The following is an 18,505-nucleotide window of genomic DNA, read 5'->3' on the forward strand; positions in this document are numbered from 1 at the left end:
ATAATGAACCACAGTTAATTTACATTATCTATTATTTAAAAAAAAGAATTGTCCAATAAGAAAATGAAGCCGGTAGGGGATTTCGCCTTTCGGTCAGCTGGCAGCGCAGCAATTTCGAAAAGAAGTGACCGTTGGTTCGCTGCAGTCAGTTTACTTTCGCGCTTTTAACTTGTCTCTATTTCAGTTGAGTCGGTTGTAGATCTCAGGACAACTCACAAGTCTATGTTCGTTGGGGAAAGAATTCGTGGAACAAGTAATGATTTTGTAAATCACACTTGAATAGTCAACATTATTTCTGCCCGTAAGTTTCTATTTCATTCTATTCTCGTTAATGTGGATGTCTGATTTTTTTAACTGATACGTGGCAAATGGTGATTTTTTGTGTGAACATTGTACGTTGAGTGCATGGCGCCAACGGTCGCTTTTCGTGCATCACAAAACTTATGTCCTTGTTCTTGTCTATTCTGCTTTACAGCTCAATTGGATTGAAAGGAATAGGGGTCAAAGCTTGTTCCTACTATTTTATTGCATTTTTGATTGAATAACCCATCTGGGAATTTGAATTCAAACACATCATGGCACCCACCAAACCTTCAGGCATTACTCAGATGGTAACAAGAATGAGGGCTGCTGCGAACCCCAGAGCTACTGCGAATCCATCTAAAGCTGTAGCTGAAAACAACAGCCTCGTCAACAAGAAGAGGAAAGCTGAGACGGTCTTGACTTCAGATAACAAGAAGCGTTCAGCTTTGGGAGACCTTACTAATGTAACAGCCATTTACCACTTGTTTGTTGCCAGTATCTCAATTGTTATTTTTCCTTTGATAGGCTAACAGCAAACTTCAAGATGCCAAGAAAGCTGCCAAGGCAGCAAAGGTCTCATCTCTTACTAATAGCACTAATCTTGCTAGGCCTCAATTGTCACGCCCTTCAACTAAAGCACTTACCTTGAATGTAGTCAAAGAGGATGTTAAAGTACCTGAGCAGGTAGTAATCTTATCTTGAACACCAACATGGGGTTGTTAATTAATTGTTCATTGTTCAATGAAGATTGATTCAGAGGCAACTATTTACTTCTCTCCTGAGAATGCCAAGCCAAAGAGGAAGCTTCCTCCCAATGTTGAAGATTTTGACAGTGAGTGTGGAACTGATCCTTTCCAGACACCTCAGTATGCCCAAGATATCTTCCTTTACTTTAAGCAACGCGAGGTAACAGTCTTCAACTTTGCGCCCAAAAAGAATGTTCCTAACACCTGTTGTTCATTTCGTTTTCAGTTGAAATTTATTCCTCGTCGTTACATGGACCAGCAGACAGAGCTAACTTGCGACATGCGAGCAGTTTTGGTCGACTGGCTGGTGGAAGTGCAAGAAAGTTTCGAACTCAATCACGAAACTCTTTATTCTGCTGTGCGTCTCGTTGATCTCTACCTCTCTCACACTACCGTCAATAAGGAAAATCTCCAGTTAGTCGGAACCACTGCCATGCTTATTAGCTCAAAATTTGAAGTAAGTTTCTTGTCCTCCGATCCTTTCCCGCCATTTTGCTAACTCTGTTGTTCTGTGCTAATAGGAACGTTGCCCACCATGTGTCGATGATTTCCTCTACATTTGTGATGATGCCTACACCCGTAGAGATCTTATCAAGATGGAGATGAGCATTCTCAAAGCAGTCGATTTCGATATTGGCCTCCCATTGTCCTACAGTTTCCTTCGTCGCTACGCTAGAGTAAGTCTTTTTGTTTCTGGTTTATCTTGTAATTCTTGTGATTCATGAATTTATTTGTAAAATCAGGTAAGCAAGGCTAGCATGGAGACTTTAACACTGGCACGTTTCATCCTCGAAACATCACTGATGGAGTATGACTTGATAAACGTCAAGGACTCCCTTATGGCCGCTTCCGCCCTTATGATGGCCTTCCAGATGCAGAACTCTGGTGAATGGACGCCGACACTGGAGTACTATAGCAGTTTTACTAAGGCAGAACTTCGCGAAACAACCTGCCGCCTACATGCTATGCTGATCAAGCTGCAGTCAAAAAATCTTAAGACCATCCGTAATAAGTACTCTCACAAGTAAGTTTCGTTTTCCATATTTAAACAATTTACTGTAAACTTGTGTCGTTACTTAAGTTGGAATCTGTTTCGATTTTCCAGAGTCTTTTATGAAGTTGCCAAGATTGCTCTTCCTGCTGAAATGGAATTTTAAAATTCGTGACTTGCTCATATAAGAAACTGCCATCGCGCGACTCTTGGATTTCCTTGATTTTTTTTTTTTCGATTTGGCGTCATTGTTATTTCCTGAAATTTATTGATTCCTGTGCTTACATTCATTTGTCTTTCCTTTTCTGTTCTTCTTCTACCTTTTCTGTCTGTCATCTGTCAATCTAATTTTTTTACACGATTCCAACTACCAACCAATGACGAGTAGCGTATTCCAAAAAACTTAAATAAGAAAAGGTAAAAAATAAGTTTTTTTTTTCCGTTTTTATCGATAACTAATTAACTATTATTATAGATCTTGATTAAATTTCCTACTACTAGATAAGAAAATTGAATAGTCCCAACCGTACACATGCATATACACACACACCGTACACGAGCACACAGTCCTCTGTAATTCATCCCCCCTCCCTCCAAATACACTGGAACGTTGGAGAAAGAAGGCATGGCGGCTAGCTATTTTTAGTAAGTTCTAGCCTGGGACTATTGAAGATGTTAAAATCGTAGAAGACAGTTGAACAGCCATGGCGACTACTGTCGCTTGCCCGTTGTGTCTTCACAGCTCGTTTTCGCAAGTAAACAATTTCGTAACAGCATTCCTAAATTTCTTTGAAAGACCTTTGAATTGCCCCATATGCGGTCACTTAGCTGGAAGTGCAACAGAGTTAAAAGAACACCTTAATCAACACTTAACACCCTTAGATGCCAATAACGTGAAACTTGCTCTAGTTAGCCCACAGGACCCGAAAAAATACGCCTGTAAACAATGCGGAACTTTCGAAACGAACGACATTGCAGTATTGAGGTTACACGTAGAGTCGGAGCATCCAGAAAGAAGATTTCTGTGCGTGCATTGCTGCAAATTATTTAAAGGTACTTACTTTTTTATTAGCAATAAGGAATTGAATTATAATTGAAGTTTAATGTTTCTGGGGAATCCGAAGCTCAGGCTAGTCTTACATTACATTTGAGAATGGCGCATCAGACGGGAAGTTCAATCGACCGCAAGCATCAGTGTCAATTTTGTCGCAAGAAGTTCGCAAGTCTGGGTCGCAAGCAGGCACATGAGAAACTTCATCAATCGGATCCATCTGCAGTTTCAGTTAGAAGTCCATCCGATGCGAAATTAGTCGAATCTAGTGTTTCATCACCCGTTGAAGCAGAGGAACCCAAGGCTTTGTTCGTTTGTCCGATTTGTGACAAGACATTCAAAAAGGTTTCACATCTTCCACAATGTAATTATCATCTTCTAAGGTGAGTTGTTATCTGAATCTCGGTAGGAACAATATCTGCAGCAGCACAGTCGCACTCACGAAGCCAAAAAATGGGAGTGTTCCGTTTGCCGAAAACTTTTCACGACCAAAGAATATTTACGGAAACACTCGCGACTTCACACTGGTTAGTTCATCTACAATTGATTAACACTCGAATGGTTAACTTGGTTTCGATTTCACGTAGGTGAGACTCCCTATACTTGCGATCAGTGTGGTAAAACGTTCACTTTTCAGCAGTCCTACCACAAACATTTGCTCTACCACAGGTTAGAATTTCTTGTTTTAGAGAAATAGTTATTTGAAACATTTATTTACTACGAATTGATCCACGCTTCCAATCCAACAGCGACGACCGACCGTACTCGTGTGATCAATGCAATCGTCGTTTTAAGGAACTTTCGACGCTTCATAATCATCAAAGAATTCACACAGGTATTTGAATGGCTTATCGCGTGTTAGATGATAAAGTGCTAAATTTAAACGGAATTCATTTCTATTGATAGGCGAGAAACCCTACTCTTGCGACATATGCGGTCTGAAAAACTTAAACTATTCATAGTTTTAATTTTTGAATAATTTTATTTAACAAAACTAAATTGCCTTTTGTTCTTGAAGGAAAAGCTTTTCGTCAGAGAGTTTCCTACGTTGTCCATCGACGTATACACACAGGAGCTTTGCCTTATGTCTGTCTGACGTGCGGTAAATCATTCCGCTACAAGGTGAATGGACTTTAAGAGATTTGTTTGAACACTAAATCGTTCATTGTGTGTTTGAAATTTCAGGTGAGTCAGAGGACTCACAAGTGCGAAGCTGGACGAGGTGTAGAAGGCACCGGTATCATTCGACACCGGCCTGATTGGCTGGAACGACTAGTAACTGCTCAACAGCAACTAACAGCTCCGGAAGAAAAAATTACTGTGGAAGTTGGGAAATTGGAGATTGCTCCGAATGAGACTCCCGCCCTTGACACGATGGACGAAGGGTCCAGCTTTTTCGATTCAAAAACTTATTATGATAACGATTCCCTGCCCACGTTGGATCTGTCTCAATTAACCCTTAGTTTAGATAGCGATTTAATATTTCCCAGTTAACTAATCAAATACCTTTTTTTGTGTAGGTTTTCGATTTTAGAATCCGTGTTAAAAGATCAACAATAATATCTGCGACTTACCAGTTAACGGGTTTATCTTTCAACAGTTTCATATACTGAAACGAGAAGTATTTTTTTTTTTTTTTTTTTTAATTATTATTCAGTCTTCTTTCAATGCTGGCCAGTTATTGTGTTACGCCACGATGCGAAAGTTTATTCTTTCAGCAGCTTAAGATCATAGCCGTAGTCCGTTAGGGCTTTCTGAACGATTTCAATTTCCTTGTCGATGATGCCTCTCAACAATGAATCAAATGGATCCCTATTAAAGGACATCAAATTTTATCATTTTGAATCTTTATTTAAAATTCTTTAAATATTTTGCTATAATTGTAGTACCTTATTGTTTCATTCGTGGTAGAACGAGTTGAATTTCGTTTGAATGAAGAAAAATCATGTTTGATTACGCAATCCAACCGCCGTTCGTCCACTTCTAATCCAAGGTACCGCATGAGATTTCGGAATTGATTCCGCTTATCTTTCTTCAAGTCCTCGTACAGTAAAATGCCTCCGTGTCCGATTTTGGGGATCCACTCCAGTGCCTTTGTTTTCCATCGGTCGATTTCTTTCGTTACAAACTTTTTCCAACTTATCCCAGTGAACTGAGTTGGCGAAGCGGATGCCGTGTGACTGTATCCGGTAGTCATAAAATTTCGGTAAGAGACGAGAGCGCCGTACGGATTGCGGATGATGAGGATGGCGCTTTTGTTAACGAATGGTTTGTAATCGTTTTTCTGAAAATCGTGCGTTTTCTGTACAATAGTACATCCACAATCGATGGGCACTACTTCACCGTAAAATCCTATCCGATAAGATTTAATTTGAACATTTTCTGTAGCGAATTTGACAGGGAATAATGCTACCTTTCACGTAGAGGCTTTTATCTGCGTAGATACTTCCGGTAAAGTAACCACTCAGTCGTTCGATAATTCCACGTATCCAGGTATTTCCGCTTCCTGGATAGGACATGAGAGCCATCATGGGACGAGATCCATTGCGGATGAATCCGACGGTGTATTCCCGACAATCAGGATCGTCTTCCCACGGTCGGTAAGCAATATCTAAAACGTTGGACACATATACTTGGTCGTGTGCTTCACTATTTTCTTGATGCTGTAGTGAAAAATATTTTAACAGCTGTTGTCTTGTAGGCTGCTCGAGCGACCAGTAAAAAATTATTGTTAAATTCACCAAAGACAACAGACCAGCAACAAAAATTGTGCAGCGACCGACACTTGGATTTCTAAAACTAAACTTTGATCTTCCCATAATGTCAGTGTGGTTAAACTGTCAGAATTTAGAGTTCGGTGTTAGCACTTAGCAGTGAACGAGGGCGGACTAAGGTTTTCCTTAACGTGGATTCGTTACATTTTTATTTACCGATTGATTTTCTTATGTGAACTTTATCAGTATAGATACGGTAGACAAACTTTTCCTTTTAGATATCATCAGATGACGTTTAGAGAGAGGATCCAGCATTTGTCAATCACAAATAAGAAACACGATGGTTTTGCGTCTAACCTCCAGAAAAATAAAATAATTATTGATTTTGTTACAGGAAAATGGGCTGAGGTGCAACAGGATCGCAACCACAGTCACACCAACAGCAACCTCCTCCACAAGTTTGCGTTGCATTTGGTTGAACCTACAGTGGTTTAAAAGTTGTTGAATCGATTAACTAAATAGTAATTAATCAGATTGATTTTTCTGTTTAAAAGTCGAAAAGCAAATGACTAATCAAAAACTTAACTTGCAACTCTTTCTCTCTTATCAGCGTGACGTCCATTTTTTTATCAGGTTCATGTCTATATTTATGTCGATCACTGGCTTCTCTTATCTTCAAACGAGAGATTGTAAATCGACTTTTTAACGGATGAAAGCCAAATATTTTCAAAGACAATATTCCGTTTCTCTTTTCTCTGCTGAATGCTTTATCATCATGTGGCTGCTTCTCTTGATGATTTTACCGGAACACATCAGGAATAGACGATCCGTCAAAGTGGCCGCCTTCTTGGTCGTCGTGGGAACACTGGTGTTTTGGTGGTACAATTTCCCTTTCCAAAAAGTTCACGATTACATTTTACAGAGCAAAAGAGGCAAATCCATTTTACTCTGGAACTCTAACGAAAATGAAAGATTCTTCAGTCAGCACAGCGGCAGTTGCGGTTCTATTCGATGCGAAATCATTTCCAATCGATCGGCACGTCCCATCGAATCTTACGACGCCATCGTCGTCATTTTCGACGACGAATTCTCTCCAGTCGACCCAATGGAGTTGGCCGAATTTCAATCGGAGAGCAATAACACAAATCAAAAGTTCGTCTTCTACACCCGAAAATCACCGCAATCGCTAGCCTCTTATCACAGCGTGAGTGAATCCACAGGCGTTTTCAATTGGACCATGACCTACAGAAGGGATTCGGATATTCCTATGCTCTACGGACGGATCGCACCGGAAGAATTGAGTTTCCTCTCGCCGGAAGACGTACTCCGTCACATAGAAAGAGCTCGCAAAACCTTCCGGCCACGCCCAAAGTCGATTTCAAAACCCAACAAAGGTTCACCCATTGTTGCCTGGATGGCCTCCGATTGCAACACAACAAGTCAGCGGGAATCGTATGTCAAAGAATTAAAGAATTTCATCGAAGTTGATGTTTACGGTGAATGTGGTAACTTAACTTGTGATGGACCGCAGTGTTACGACATTCTGGTGCGCAACTACAAGTTCTACCTGTCATTTGAAAATTCACTTTGTCCTGATTACGTGACGGAAACGTTTTTTACCATGATGGATCGAGACGTTGTTCCGGTTGTGTATGGTGGCGCCGACTACACTCGATATGCTCCGACCCATTCCTACATCGACGCTCGACAATTCAAGCCGGAAGAATTGGCCACTTACCTGAAATCCCTGGACGCCAACGATACGTTGTACGGCGAATATTTTTGGTGGAAGGATCACTACCGGGTAACATCCAGTGAGGAGAACATGTGGCGTAATTCATTTTGTAACTTGTGTCAGAAATTGCACAGAGATTTCGAATCGAAATCTTATCAGGATCTGATATCTTACTGGGGTGACAACAATCAGTGCGTTCCGTTTGATCCGAAATGGATCTTTTAAAAATATCGTGATTGAATTTGATAACATTGTAAAATTTTATTTGTTCCAATAGCATGGTTCTGTATGGAAGTCTAAAATCGATATAATTTTTAATTAATTTTGTTTGAGTGGAAAATTGAAAGTGTAAATAAAAAGCAAAGAACGTTAATGAAAAATTTTTCCGATAGCTTATTTTGTGCAATTTTCTCCGGAACTACACCGGAAGTTAGCGATAGTTCCTCAACTATTTATCTGTCATTAAAACCAATGAGGCCACGTATGCAATCGATCGTAAAATTTTAGAAGGATCACGACAGTGGAACATTCCAAAAAGTTGTGAATTTCACATTTTTAGCATAGAGTTGAACAGTCCTAACTGAAACTATTTCAATTTTGATCCTAGAATCATCTTACTCCATAGCTACTCAAAATTCTATTTTTTTAAATTTTATCTTACAAGATTTTTTCCCCATCACAAAATAGCCCTTTATTTAAAGAAAATGGGCAAAACGATCATTTTGATTGTTGTTAGATGTCGCTAGAATCGCATTGTTTTCTTGTCACATGTCGAAAGTTCTTGCTGTGCTTTCTTCCATGTGGACTCGTTATGTTTCTACTGGAAATTCTAGATCATTGTGTCTTACAAACACTTTCCCTTGATAGTGTTTACATAGTATGCAATTATACTGCAACTCCTCCCTATGGAATATATCAGCAGCGATCAGCAGACAACAGTCATCAACAAAGAGTTTGCCCAGCTAAGCAGTTTTTCAAGATCTAACTGTGATCAACAAATTTCAGTTTTCAACTAGTGCATCGGCAGACCCACAAACGGCACGTGAAAATCGAAGAGCACGAACTTCAAGCATCACCTATTTATGTAAGTCTATATTTTCAATTTACTCTATGAAACGGAAAGTTGAGAACAAAAGATTAGTTCTGCTACCTTGACTTGGTTCTTTGAGGAAGACGTGGAGATTTTTACCATGTATTTGAGGCTTTTGAACCGTTTTGTTGTGCAGCTTTTGAGGAGAGAGATTCTTATGATTAGGCCTCTATTCACATCCTTTTTCGCTTTGAATTTCTCAAAGTTCTTGTTGATCAGGATTTTAAAAGTGAAAACTAGTTCTGCTGTCCTGTTTATTTTTTTCAATTGAACACTATACAGCAACCAGTGCAATAGTTTGAGTTAATCGATTCAATTTTAAGAAAAAAAATTGACGAGAAGGTTTTTGTTTTATTGAAGTAGACTGTTGCATTTTTATCTCTCTCTCTTCAAAGAAAACAGTATCCTTCGTTTTGGTGGCACCACTCTGGCTGAAGACCATCAGCCTGAATTCCACGTTGAACCAATCGTTCACGATGGTGGTTCATGCGGTGCTCGGCAGTGCGCCAGTTCGTGTCCGGGTCGGTCCACAGTCTTTCAGCTAGAGCTGAACTACGAGGCCATAGTTTGCCTTCGATAGCTGCTCCGTCAACCTAGTTCATAATTGCAATGTTTAATCCATATCCCACTGAAATTATGGCCCTCGTTATGTATACGTACTTGTTCAGTCCAGATGGCGGCTTCCCCGCCTAATATTTGATGGCTGTTGAATGTCTCGTTAAAATTGGTGATAAGTTTTCGTGGGCTGTTTTCGTAAACTTTTTGCCAACCACTGTAGGGTGAGCACCAATTATTGGGACCCTTACCAACCCATTGTCCATACCCGCAATCAAAGTACCTGTTGAAAAGTTAGTAGTTATTTGGAATCGCTTGGAATTTCGTATCCATTTTTCTTTGCCCACGTTACCATGCGTCATAATTTGTCATAATTAACTTGAAGCCTTGGCGGTAAAGTTGAGCGATACTCTGGTCCGTACCCTTTGCCCAAATTTGAATGATGTATCTTTCCTTGTCCAGAAATTTTTCGGCATTGCCATCGTCTGTCAGGGGGCTGGTCCACAAAACGATGGGTTGTTTATTGCCGTAAGCTTTGTCTACTTCTTCTAGAGATCGGTTCTGAAAGTGGCTCCAGAGATATAGGAAATCCTCTTTGCTGTAGTCGTTCCGTCCACGAGCCCTCAGCCAATCGATAATTTCAGTGGTTTCGTTCCAGCATTTGAATTTCACTCCGTCGCCACCCATGTGGAAGATATCGCTCTGAAATAAATCATTCATATCCTGGTAGATATTACTCAATACGGAGTAGATATTATCGTTGATGGGGTTCAGGATTCCGCAAGGTGGCTCGGCGCAATAGTCGTGCCATGGTTCTATATTGAGGCAAAGAGCCAACTGGCCCATTCCGGCACGTTCGCCCCATTCCCATCCGCTGCCAACGTGACCTGGTGCGTCAAATTCCGGAACTATCTTGACTCCTCTAACCGTGGCGTAGTGGACCAATTCTTTGATATCTTCAGGGTGGTAAACTTGATCGGAGGAATACGCTCCGTACAGCGCAAGTCTTGGCTCCCGAGTTGACACGAACGGGAAGGATTGCGAATCAGTCAGATGCCAATGGAATACGTTGAGTTTATCGTAGGACATGGCGTCGATAATCTTCTTGATTACTGGAACGCTGACGAAATTACGAGACGTGTCGATGATGAGTCCACGGTGAACAAAGGCTGGCGAGTCGGATATGTTGGCATCCGTCAACATAATCATCGATTCCAGAGTTTTATCCCAGGCCATGATTTGCGACAAAGTTTCAATGGCGTGACGAGCTCCGAAAAAAGTCGTCGCCGTGATGGAAACGGATGTTATGCTGCGCGGACTAGCAGGTGTGGCCGCAGTGGCGAATATCGTTTTCACGTGCAAATTGTAAGACTCTTGCGTTTCCATCCCGAGCCTTACGTCACCCGACGTGATAGACACTTCGATATGAATTTGCGGCCGCTGTCCATCTTTTGCTGTTTGGTTGCGACGGCGGAATGCTTCCGGAATACTCTTGCGGAGGACGCCACGGAATATTGCAATCGCTTCATTCGTCAACGATTTAACCTTTAAAGAAAACAAAATAATTTGTTTTTAATGAAACTGATTTGCATTTGACAGGGGGTACCTCGGAACTTGGTGCATTGATTCGATTGATGCGGATGTCGACCGGAAGGAAAGACACAAGGGTTTTTGATAGATAGATTGCGTCGCGTGGTTTTGGCCATAGCACCGACTCGTCATTGCAAGTCAATTTGCAACCTGCCAGTGTTGGGTTGTTCATGTTATCACCTTCTTCTACAGGCGAATCTTTTTCCACTTTAACACATCCCCTGCCAGTTCGGCACGCCCAAGCCCAGGGTGACGCTTCCCTATACAAAGAAAGACGGGCATATTTTAGAAAGTAACCTAAATTGTCAACGGCTTGATTTAACATCTGCACAATTATTTTTTCTTTTACTCTCCCATTAAGTTCACATAAAACTTGAAGCTTTTATCAAAGGGTTGAATTGGAATAATGACAATTGTACACGACAAATTGATTTTCTTACCCGGTTCGGCTTTGCCCAACGGCCATTTGAGCGATGGAAAACAATCCGATGAAGAAGAGAAATTTCGTGTCCATCTCTCCTATTCAGAGGTCTGAAGATTTGTGCTCGAAAGTGTAACACAAGTGGTAATAGCACTCTTGGCTTCAGTGTTGTCGCGCTCCTGAATAATTCCAATAACGGGAGAAGAGAAACTAAGCAACTCAAACTCGTCTGTCAAAAGAAAGCGAAGATTTCTTTACATTGTGGGTCATTGTATGCATAATGTGTGTTGATCGTACCTGTTTGGTGAGGGTTCTATAATGACGTACAAACAACTTGTTATTTTACTCGTAATGGCTTTTATGAAGAACGCTCGTTGACATATGTTACCAGCTTCTTACCATGTTACGTCTTGCTCTGTCGGCTTCAGCTCGGACTGCTCAGTCGAGATTCACTTACTTTGATGAAACGGTCTAGTCATTTATTGGTTCTTTGATGTTGTTGGTTTAGGTCTGGCCTTCAAACAAGTTCGTATTTCCTGGTTTGATGTTTTTCTTTTTCCTATTGGCCTCGCTGGGCCGATGATTTTTTTAATTGGGCACTCCGACAAGTTTTTATTTTGCTTTCTCTTTGTTTGTACATGATCAAGGTAGGGCGAGTTGAAGGAATCTTTAGCTTCTCAACCGAAGGGCGTGAATCGCGTGATTTTGTTGAAGGTTATTTTGCAAAAACCAGTTCACATTTTGAATACGTCTGTGGCTTTGATTTCGTCTGAAATCACGATAAAGAATTTCCCGAACTATGCTACTGGTGCATTGGTAGCATTAAATTCAAATTTTTCAAATTTTATCATAAAGATTTTTTCGCCACCACAAGGTGGCCTATAAAAGTAAATGGACAAAACGATCACTTTGATTGTTGTTAGATGTCGCTAGAATCGCATTGTTTTCTTGTCACATGTTGAAAGTTCCTACTTGTGTCTTCCATGTTTCTTCGTAATTTTCTTTGTGTTTCGTTTGGAATAATTTCAACGCCTTACTAAATGTAAGTTGCTTTTTGTACTCATAATGTTTCTACTGGAAATTCTAGAAAATTATGTCTTACAAACAAGTTCGATAGTCATCACTTTCCCTTGATAGTTTTAACATAGTAATAATGCAAATTATACTGCAACTCCTCCCTGGGGAATAAATCAGCAGCTATCATCAACAAAGGGGTTGCGAATAAGATTGTCCAGCTTAGCAGTTTTTAAAGATCTAACTGGTGATCAACTAATTTGTGTAGCTATACCAAATCAGTCGAATATTCCTGTTATGTCTTACATATTGAGTAATCAAAGAAAAGTATTTAATTTTTATGAAATTATTTTTTCATTAAAGGTGGATGAGATGGAGTATTCAAGTACAGTCCTTACTATTCCACTGCATTTAACGATGAGACAATCAGACAACACAAGTTCACACAAAGGAATCACAGTAAACTTCCTGGCGGATTACGAAGCTCACTTTTACGACGTTTTTTGCCTTGGTATATTTATGGGCCTCACCACAATGGTAAAATAAATTTTCGGTTCTTTGTTTAGGAACAACTTGAACTTGTTTTCTTCACATGTGTTTAGAGTGTTGAATCCTGAAAGAATTGCTGACTGCTACCTCCTCTCAACATTTCGTATTTTGGCGGATGAAATTTTTGCCATACTTTCTCGCCAGCAGCCGTTCTTTAGTGGACAATCGGAGGGAGTTAATCCAAAATCTTTAAGTAAGACGTAAAAATCTTATTTTTTGTTTAAGCTTCATTTTAATTCCCCATTCGTTTTTTTACAGCACCTACCTGAGATCGCGAGTCGGCCGCCGATGTCAATCTACAACATTATTCTACAACTCTTCTACAACCCTATTCTTTATTGGAATTGTGTGGTCCGGCACGGAGATCCTTGAGTCAATGGTGACTTGCAGCTGATCTTTGTCCAGGACAGAAGAGTGATTTCCACCAAAGTTCTGCTCCAAGGATGGAGATCTTCGCGACGCACGCTCATCTAGCTTCACTGCTGCTGCTACACATATTGTCGTACATCACTGACGAGTAAGACCACTTCAGTGGTCCCTTCATCCGCACCTGTAGTCATTCTCAACGGGATTATGCTCAGGTACCGGACAATTGACTTGTTTTCGTATATTATCTACTAATTATCTACTTGCTTTAAACTCTAGTATGTGTAATAGTTTCAAAATCAGGCACTTCTTGTTCTTGCGCTCAAACGAAGTATTTCTTAGACGTTTCTTTTTTCTAACGCTAGATGGCTTTTCATAATTTTCAGCTGTCAAAACAGTCAGTTTCACTTACTTTGCAAATCTCTTTAAACATTTATCGGCAGCTGCTGTGTGGAAATTTTTTAGGGAAAACTGACGTTAACTATTCCACCAACAAAGCTCACTTGTTAGATTTTTCATAATGTGTTTTTTTTCTACTTCCGGTTTTCGCATTTCAGTCAGTAGTTCAGTAAATTTTCATTCGACGCATAAAAGAACCACATATTCGTGATCCTCGTAAAATTTGTAGTAAAGTTCATGTTTTTTTTTGTACGTACGCGAACTTCCGGTTTCATGAATTTTCCTGAACTATAGTTCAGGAAAATTCTCGATTTTGGCCAAATTTTGGATTTCGTTTGAATCACATCTAATCGACCCCAAATTTCATGGAGATCACGGATATGTGGTTTATTTTGACGGGAGCTCAATAGTTAAGTCGCTATCGCTTACTTCCGGTATAGTTCCGGAAAATTTGCATGAATCTAGTAAGTGAGCTTTGTTCTGCGTACATTTCTCGATATTGCCAGCCATATTTTAATCAAATATTAGTGTGCTGTTTAAGTTTAGAGCAAAAAATCTGATCTTTTTACCAAGTGTAACTTTAATTGCCATGTCATTTAATAAGTATGGTTTTGTTTTTCAGGTTTATATGCAGAGAAGACGTTGAGAAGATGGACACCAAAAGGTCGCCGATTTTTCAAAAATGTCAGCGCGGATCATCATTTGTTGTTGGTAATATGTTTTGTGTTAGTTAACCCGTTGGCTGCCACGCCTTTGTTCCCCCATGTTAGCTCTGTAGCACGGGCCCGCGCTGTTCGGTCTCGTGGTTTATTTGCCGCGCGGTCGGACAGTTGCACCAGCCCCAGATTCGCCGAAAGGCCCTGTTAGGCAATGCACCATAGGGACTTCCCCCTTGTCGATACGGTGATGGATTCTAGAGGTTGTGCATTCCATCTTCTCCTGTCACCGTGTCAGCCCGGACTTGTCAGCAATGGCAAGTCCCACCTTGGTCATGGATCCTTCAGACGTGGCACGTAGAGAAGTAGAGAGCAACCTACGGGTTGTATGGCGTGGCAGCCAACGGGTTAACTTAAGTGTATTGTATGTATGTATGTATATTGTATGAAAAGTGGAGGAATTGTGGGCGGAGGTGGGAAAATAAATGCAATTCCAACTATTTATTTCTGTTTTTAATTTCACATTTCAAGAATCAATACTTTTAAACACACTACATATCGTAAACGAATATATACAGTTTATTTAGCAAGAGAAAGAGCTGGTTGATGTTCGCGAAATCCTTTTAGAAATGTCTTGAAATAAAAGAACAAAATTTATCCAAATTTGTGTTAATTGTACGACTACGTGAAATCACCGATCAGTCAACTGTAAACATAGCCGTGATAAAACTGCATCCAAGATATTCAGTCAGGAGAATATAGCGACAATTACTATTAGGAAGAAGTCGATACGGAAAATAGCAACTACTAGTCAGGAGCAACTAATCTCGGGGAGAAGTAAAGCCAAGCTAATAAAAAAACCTTATCTAATTGAGACCATTCATTACGAAATCGATTGACATGGCATAAAACGAGTCAATTTTCTTGGAACAGGAACAAAAGAAATGTACAATACTCTAAAATACTGTCATCTCAAAATGACGTTGTCCTCCAACGCCACAGAACTTACAGTTAACTTTGAATCTTGCCACCTCGCCCACCCTCAGAAATAAAATTAAAGAATCCAAAGTACCTCCTTCCCCCCCAAAAAAAAAACTTCTTGTCAAAAATGAATCCTAACATGTCGTCCTAACACAAAAAAGAAAACCTTTTAGAAAAATTGTGATGTCTCAACTTAGACAAAGGAATCAGATTTGGAATCTTTGTGTTCACTAAACATAGGTAAATTACTACATGAAATAATTTGGTGATGAACAGTTGAACACGAGTCCTGGCCAATCTTGCAGATCTCTCTTAGCACCTCACCAACTTCTGAAGTCAGGAAATCTGAATAAAATAGAAAGATTAACACAAATAATGTTGAGGTTCATTAACTATTCTTACTTAAATGAAACCAGAACAAAACTATTTTTGGAAAATTTCAATATGAAAGTTACTTTGAGCAATGAATCACAAACTGGGCTGGGCAACAACGAATATCGTTAGTTTGACTGTGAGGAATTTTTAATGAAAACGAAATGACTACAAAAAATTTGAAACAATACTTAGTAGTTAGTAGCATAATTAGAAGAGAGATAACCAACTAGACAAGGAATTTCCAAAATGTAGGAAAATGGCGACCAGCGACCGTCTCCACTCCAAAACGTGACTAATGAAAAAGTTACGTAGCAGACGATGAATGGCAATGGCAGATAATCAGTAAAGAATTTCTCCGCTAGATGCTATACAATCGCCTGTATCAGGCGGCAAATGCAATGCAATCAAATTCTTTATTTTCGTGTTGTAACAAAACTGAAAGTTATAAGAAAATTGCAAAAACAATCAATTTGACAAATAATTTAAAGCCTAAGTTGTGAAATATCAACTCTGAGGACTCAAAATCTGGTAAATTTTATACCTGAAGGCTGAACTATCGGTATAATGGCCGTAGAACTCCAAAGACAGAAGAGTATAAGACTCCACCGACAATAGAACCCCAATATTTGTATAAATTTATTATAGTATAAAATGGCGTTATTACGTTCTTATGAAGAAAAAAAACCCAAGGACGGGGCAATATCCTGGCAACTGGCACCGCCCTATTGTAGTTAAAATGTGTTATTTAAAGGGAAAATGTGGTTGCTGCTTCAACTGTCATGTATTCATCCGCAGCCGTCGTGAGGCGAGAGAAAGTACGAAACGGACTCGAGCGGACAAAACCGGCGACTGAAACCGGATCTGACGGCCCCCGAATGCACAAGGGAGCACGAAAACGAGAGCGAGATGGTAAATGATCTCTCGTCCGTCACATCCTTAATTCAAGTCGAACCGAATTTCAAACTTCTTCTCCAAATCGCCGCCATATTTCGGGCGGTTGAGATCTGGAGTGTCATTACGTCACGCGTGCCAATCTCGTTTTCTCCTCCTCACAACAACTGCTTCTACAAAAAAAAAAAACATCTACAAGCAAGTTAAAAAAAAAAGATTACGATCCATAAACAAATTCTACAGAGGGGAAAACAAGGGATTCAATGTCAACGCGCATATCTGAGACCCGAGTACTGGCATCGTAACGTTTCACAGGTTTGCCCTTGCGGTCGATGAGAAACTTTTCAAAATTCCAGCGGACATCGTTGTTGCGCAATGGACTGTAAATGAGTCTGGCGATTGGTTCGAAGAAATCACGAGTCGTCGGGCAACTTTTCTGTTATTTCAGTGGGAAAAGATAATCAAGATCCGCCGCTCAGTATTACGACGTCTATACGTATAGCAAAAATAAAAGCATCGCTTACTTTCAGATAAGAATATAAGGGATGGTCGTTAGCGCCGTTGACTTCAATCTTGCGGAAAAACGTTATGTTCGTCTGGAAATTGTTTCCCGGCCGGACGTAACGAATCCCGTTCATAATCTCCTCATCTGTAGTTCCGGGTTCTTGCTGTGAACATTTCTATAACAAAATATCAGATTGAAAAAATCGGTTAATTACATACACCTAGGAGAGGTTAGTGGCATTTAAAAAATAATACCCTAGCAAATTGATTACAAGGAAAAGCTTAAACAACCAAATCATTGGCAAATTCCTCTTGTAGTGCATTCAATTCGTGGTACTGATAGTTGAACCTTCAATAAGTTGCCACGTTAACGAGGAGGATTACCTTTTGTTTCATAAAAAGAAGAAGAAAACAAATAAAAACAGGTGTCAGAGGATACGGAATGCCGCATTGGCAACTTCCAGACTAATAATCAGAAATGGATGTCACCTTCCCCAAGAATTCCGAAAGGAATAATGTCCTTGAGCTGTTGAGCTCCCTCTCTGCATAACCATAAACGCCAATGTCAGTGGAAGAGTTGGACGAGACGCAATTCTGGCTCACTTTGGTCTCGTCTCCGCTTACCATGGGCCCCAAAAGGGTGGCAGCCGTGCTTCTCACGGACGCAGGATGAAGAGAAGAAAAAAATAGGGAAGGGGAGGAAATTAATGTGCATGCAAATAAATATTTCTGCACAGTTAAATTCTCAAGTTTCTAACTGTAAAATTTAGACGCTACAAACAATAAACAAATTTTGATCAAATTCAAATCAACACGAGAATGAAACGCTTTTATTCCCTACGCTTCTCGTTTATCTTTACAGTAAATGCGTTTCACTTTTTCGGTTTTAATTTACAAAATTTGAATTTCACCCGCCACAACTGCATGGGCAGACGGGCCATCTATTCGTTCGGTATGAAAATGACGAAAAAGCAACGGCCGTTTGAAAATGAAAGACCAACATTTCAATTTAAATTAAATTGTGTCGTGTTAGCCAATTAAACGACTAAACTATTGCGAATTGGTCACGTGATCAGTCGACAATTCGCAATTCAAATGAAAATTCGCGACGGAAACAAATAAGTTATTACCTGCTGCTCCCACTTTGAGCAATGTCGTGGTGTTGGCTCAGGTGAGAGATTCCTTCATCTTTCCCCGCACCAGGATCGGTAATTCACGGACTCTTGAGAGATCAATGGTGATGATAACTTCCTCTGATTACGTCAACCTCAAATCTCTACAATCTCCATCTCACTATCATCATACAATTAATTGGTTAACACTTTGACACAACAACACTGTGAACTGAGTTGGTAGCCTCACCGTCTGTGGCCGAAATCTTTCCTAACTCAACACGATTTAACGCATTGTAACAAGCACGGGGTTTGTCTCTGCCATAATAAAGAAGAAAAGAAAACAAATTTAGAAAAAAGTAATAAAAAATATGTAGTGAAGCCTTAATTACGTAATTACTTCTTTAGTACGCAAGTGATAATACGTCAAGGTCCAGCTTTTAATCCGCATTCCCTAACATA

At 40.0% G+C, this 18,505-nt stretch overlaps 6 protein-coding genes and 1 long non-coding RNA gene across 11 annotated transcripts; 4 read left to right on the plus strand and 3 right to left on the minus strand.

The window, feature by feature from the left end:
- The first annotated feature begins 126 nt into the window (after positions 1-126).
- LOC124205799 (G2/mitotic-specific cyclin-B3-like) lies at positions 127-2,662 on the plus strand. 3 transcript variants are annotated; one of them, XR_006879478.1, is made up of 9 exons: positions 130-301; positions 476-767; positions 829-987; positions 1,051-1,209; positions 1,276-1,506; positions 1,571-1,726; positions 1,793-2,073; positions 2,155-2,457; positions 2,516-2,662. XR_006879478.1 is itself a non-coding variant. In XM_046603308.1 (8 exons), exons 2-8 carry the CDS (start codon positions 576-578, stop codon positions 2,204-2,206), a joined length of 1,230 nt encoding a protein of 409 aa, XP_046459264.1. In that variant the 5' UTR covers positions 127-301; positions 476-575; the 3' UTR covers positions 2,207-2,662. The 3 variants fall into 3 exon arrangements, 2 of the variants coding, with proteins under 2 accessions (XP_046459264.1, XP_046459263.1); XM_046603308.1 differs by having other exon boundaries at positions 127-301; positions 2,155-2,662; XM_046603307.1 differs by having other exon boundaries at positions 140-301; positions 1,051-1,506; positions 2,155-2,662.
- An 82-nt stretch (positions 2,663-2,744) lies between these two features.
- LOC124205798 (putative zinc finger protein 833) lies at positions 2,745-4,672 on the plus strand. 2 transcript variants are annotated; one of them, XM_046603304.1, is made up of 8 exons: positions 2,745-3,093; positions 3,165-3,436; positions 3,501-3,618; positions 3,679-3,760; positions 3,841-3,926; positions 3,998-4,027; positions 4,110-4,213; positions 4,277-4,672. In XM_046603304.1, exons 1-8 carry the CDS (start codon positions 2,745-2,747, stop codon positions 4,583-4,585), a joined length of 1,350 nt encoding a protein of 449 aa, XP_046459260.1. In that variant the 3' UTR covers positions 4,586-4,672. The 2 variants fall into 2 exon arrangements, with proteins under 2 accessions (XP_046459260.1, XP_046459261.1); XM_046603305.1 differs by having other exon boundaries at positions 2,956-3,093; positions 3,170-3,436.
- On the minus strand, positions 4,499-6,206 carry LOC124205800 (WSC domain-containing protein 2-like). The gene is made up of 3 exons (XM_046603309.1): positions 5,505-6,206; positions 4,981-5,443; positions 4,499-4,903 (listed from the first exon to the last, which is right to left on the minus strand). Exons 1-3 carry the CDS (start codon positions 5,908-5,910, stop codon positions 4,798-4,800), a joined length of 975 nt encoding a protein of 324 aa, XP_046459265.1. The 5' UTR covers positions 5,911-6,206; the 3' UTR covers positions 4,499-4,797.
- A 374-nt stretch (positions 6,207-6,580) lies between these two features.
- Positions 6,581-7,765, plus strand: LOC124203538 (alpha-(1,3)-fucosyltransferase C-like). Its single transcript, XM_046600211.1, has one exon. It carries the CDS (start codon positions 6,581-6,583, stop codon positions 7,763-7,765), a length of 1,185 nt encoding a protein of 394 aa, XP_046456167.1.
- Positions 7,766-8,869: 1,104 nt separating this feature from the next.
- Positions 8,870-11,669, minus strand: LOC124205795 (chitooligosaccharidolytic beta-N-acetylglucosaminidase-like). 2 transcript variants are annotated; one of them, XM_046603302.1, is made up of 6 exons: positions 11,494-11,669; positions 11,216-11,375; positions 10,792-11,035; positions 9,538-10,730; positions 9,291-9,468; positions 8,870-9,223 (listed from the first exon to the last, which is right to left on the minus strand). In XM_046603302.1, the coding sequence occupies exons 2-6, from the start codon at positions 11,287-11,289 to the stop codon at positions 9,020-9,022; spliced, it is 1,893 nt and encodes a 630-aa protein (XP_046459258.1). In that variant the 5' UTR covers positions 11,290-11,375; positions 11,494-11,669; the 3' UTR covers positions 8,870-9,019. The 2 variants fall into 2 exon arrangements, with proteins under 2 accessions (XP_046459258.1, XP_046459257.1); XM_046603301.1 differs by having other exon boundaries at positions 11,216-11,425.
- On the plus strand, positions 11,637-14,422 carry LOC124205804. Its single transcript, XR_006879482.1, has 5 exons — positions 11,637-12,238; positions 12,574-12,747; positions 12,813-12,952; positions 13,018-13,340; positions 14,147-14,422. It is a non-coding gene; the product is annotated as an uncharacterized LOC124205804 (long non-coding RNA).
- A 1,876-nt stretch (positions 14,423-16,298) lies between these two features.
- On the minus strand, positions 16,299-17,577 carry LOC124205801 (glutathione peroxidase 1-like). The gene is made up of 3 exons (XM_046603310.1): positions 17,421-17,577; positions 16,952-17,095; positions 16,299-16,863 (listed from the first exon to the last, which is right to left on the minus strand). Exons 1-3 carry the CDS (start codon positions 17,556-17,558, stop codon positions 16,645-16,647), a joined length of 501 nt encoding a protein of 166 aa, XP_046459266.1. The 5' UTR covers positions 17,559-17,577; the 3' UTR covers positions 16,299-16,644.
- Positions 17,578-18,505: the final 928 nt, after the last annotated feature.

This window comes from Daphnia pulex, chromosome 10 (assembly GCF_021134715.1).
Source record: "Daphnia pulex isolate KAP4 chromosome 10, ASM2113471v1".
Lineage (NCBI taxonomy): Eukaryota > Metazoa > Arthropoda > Branchiopoda > Diplostraca > Daphniidae > Daphnia > Daphnia pulex.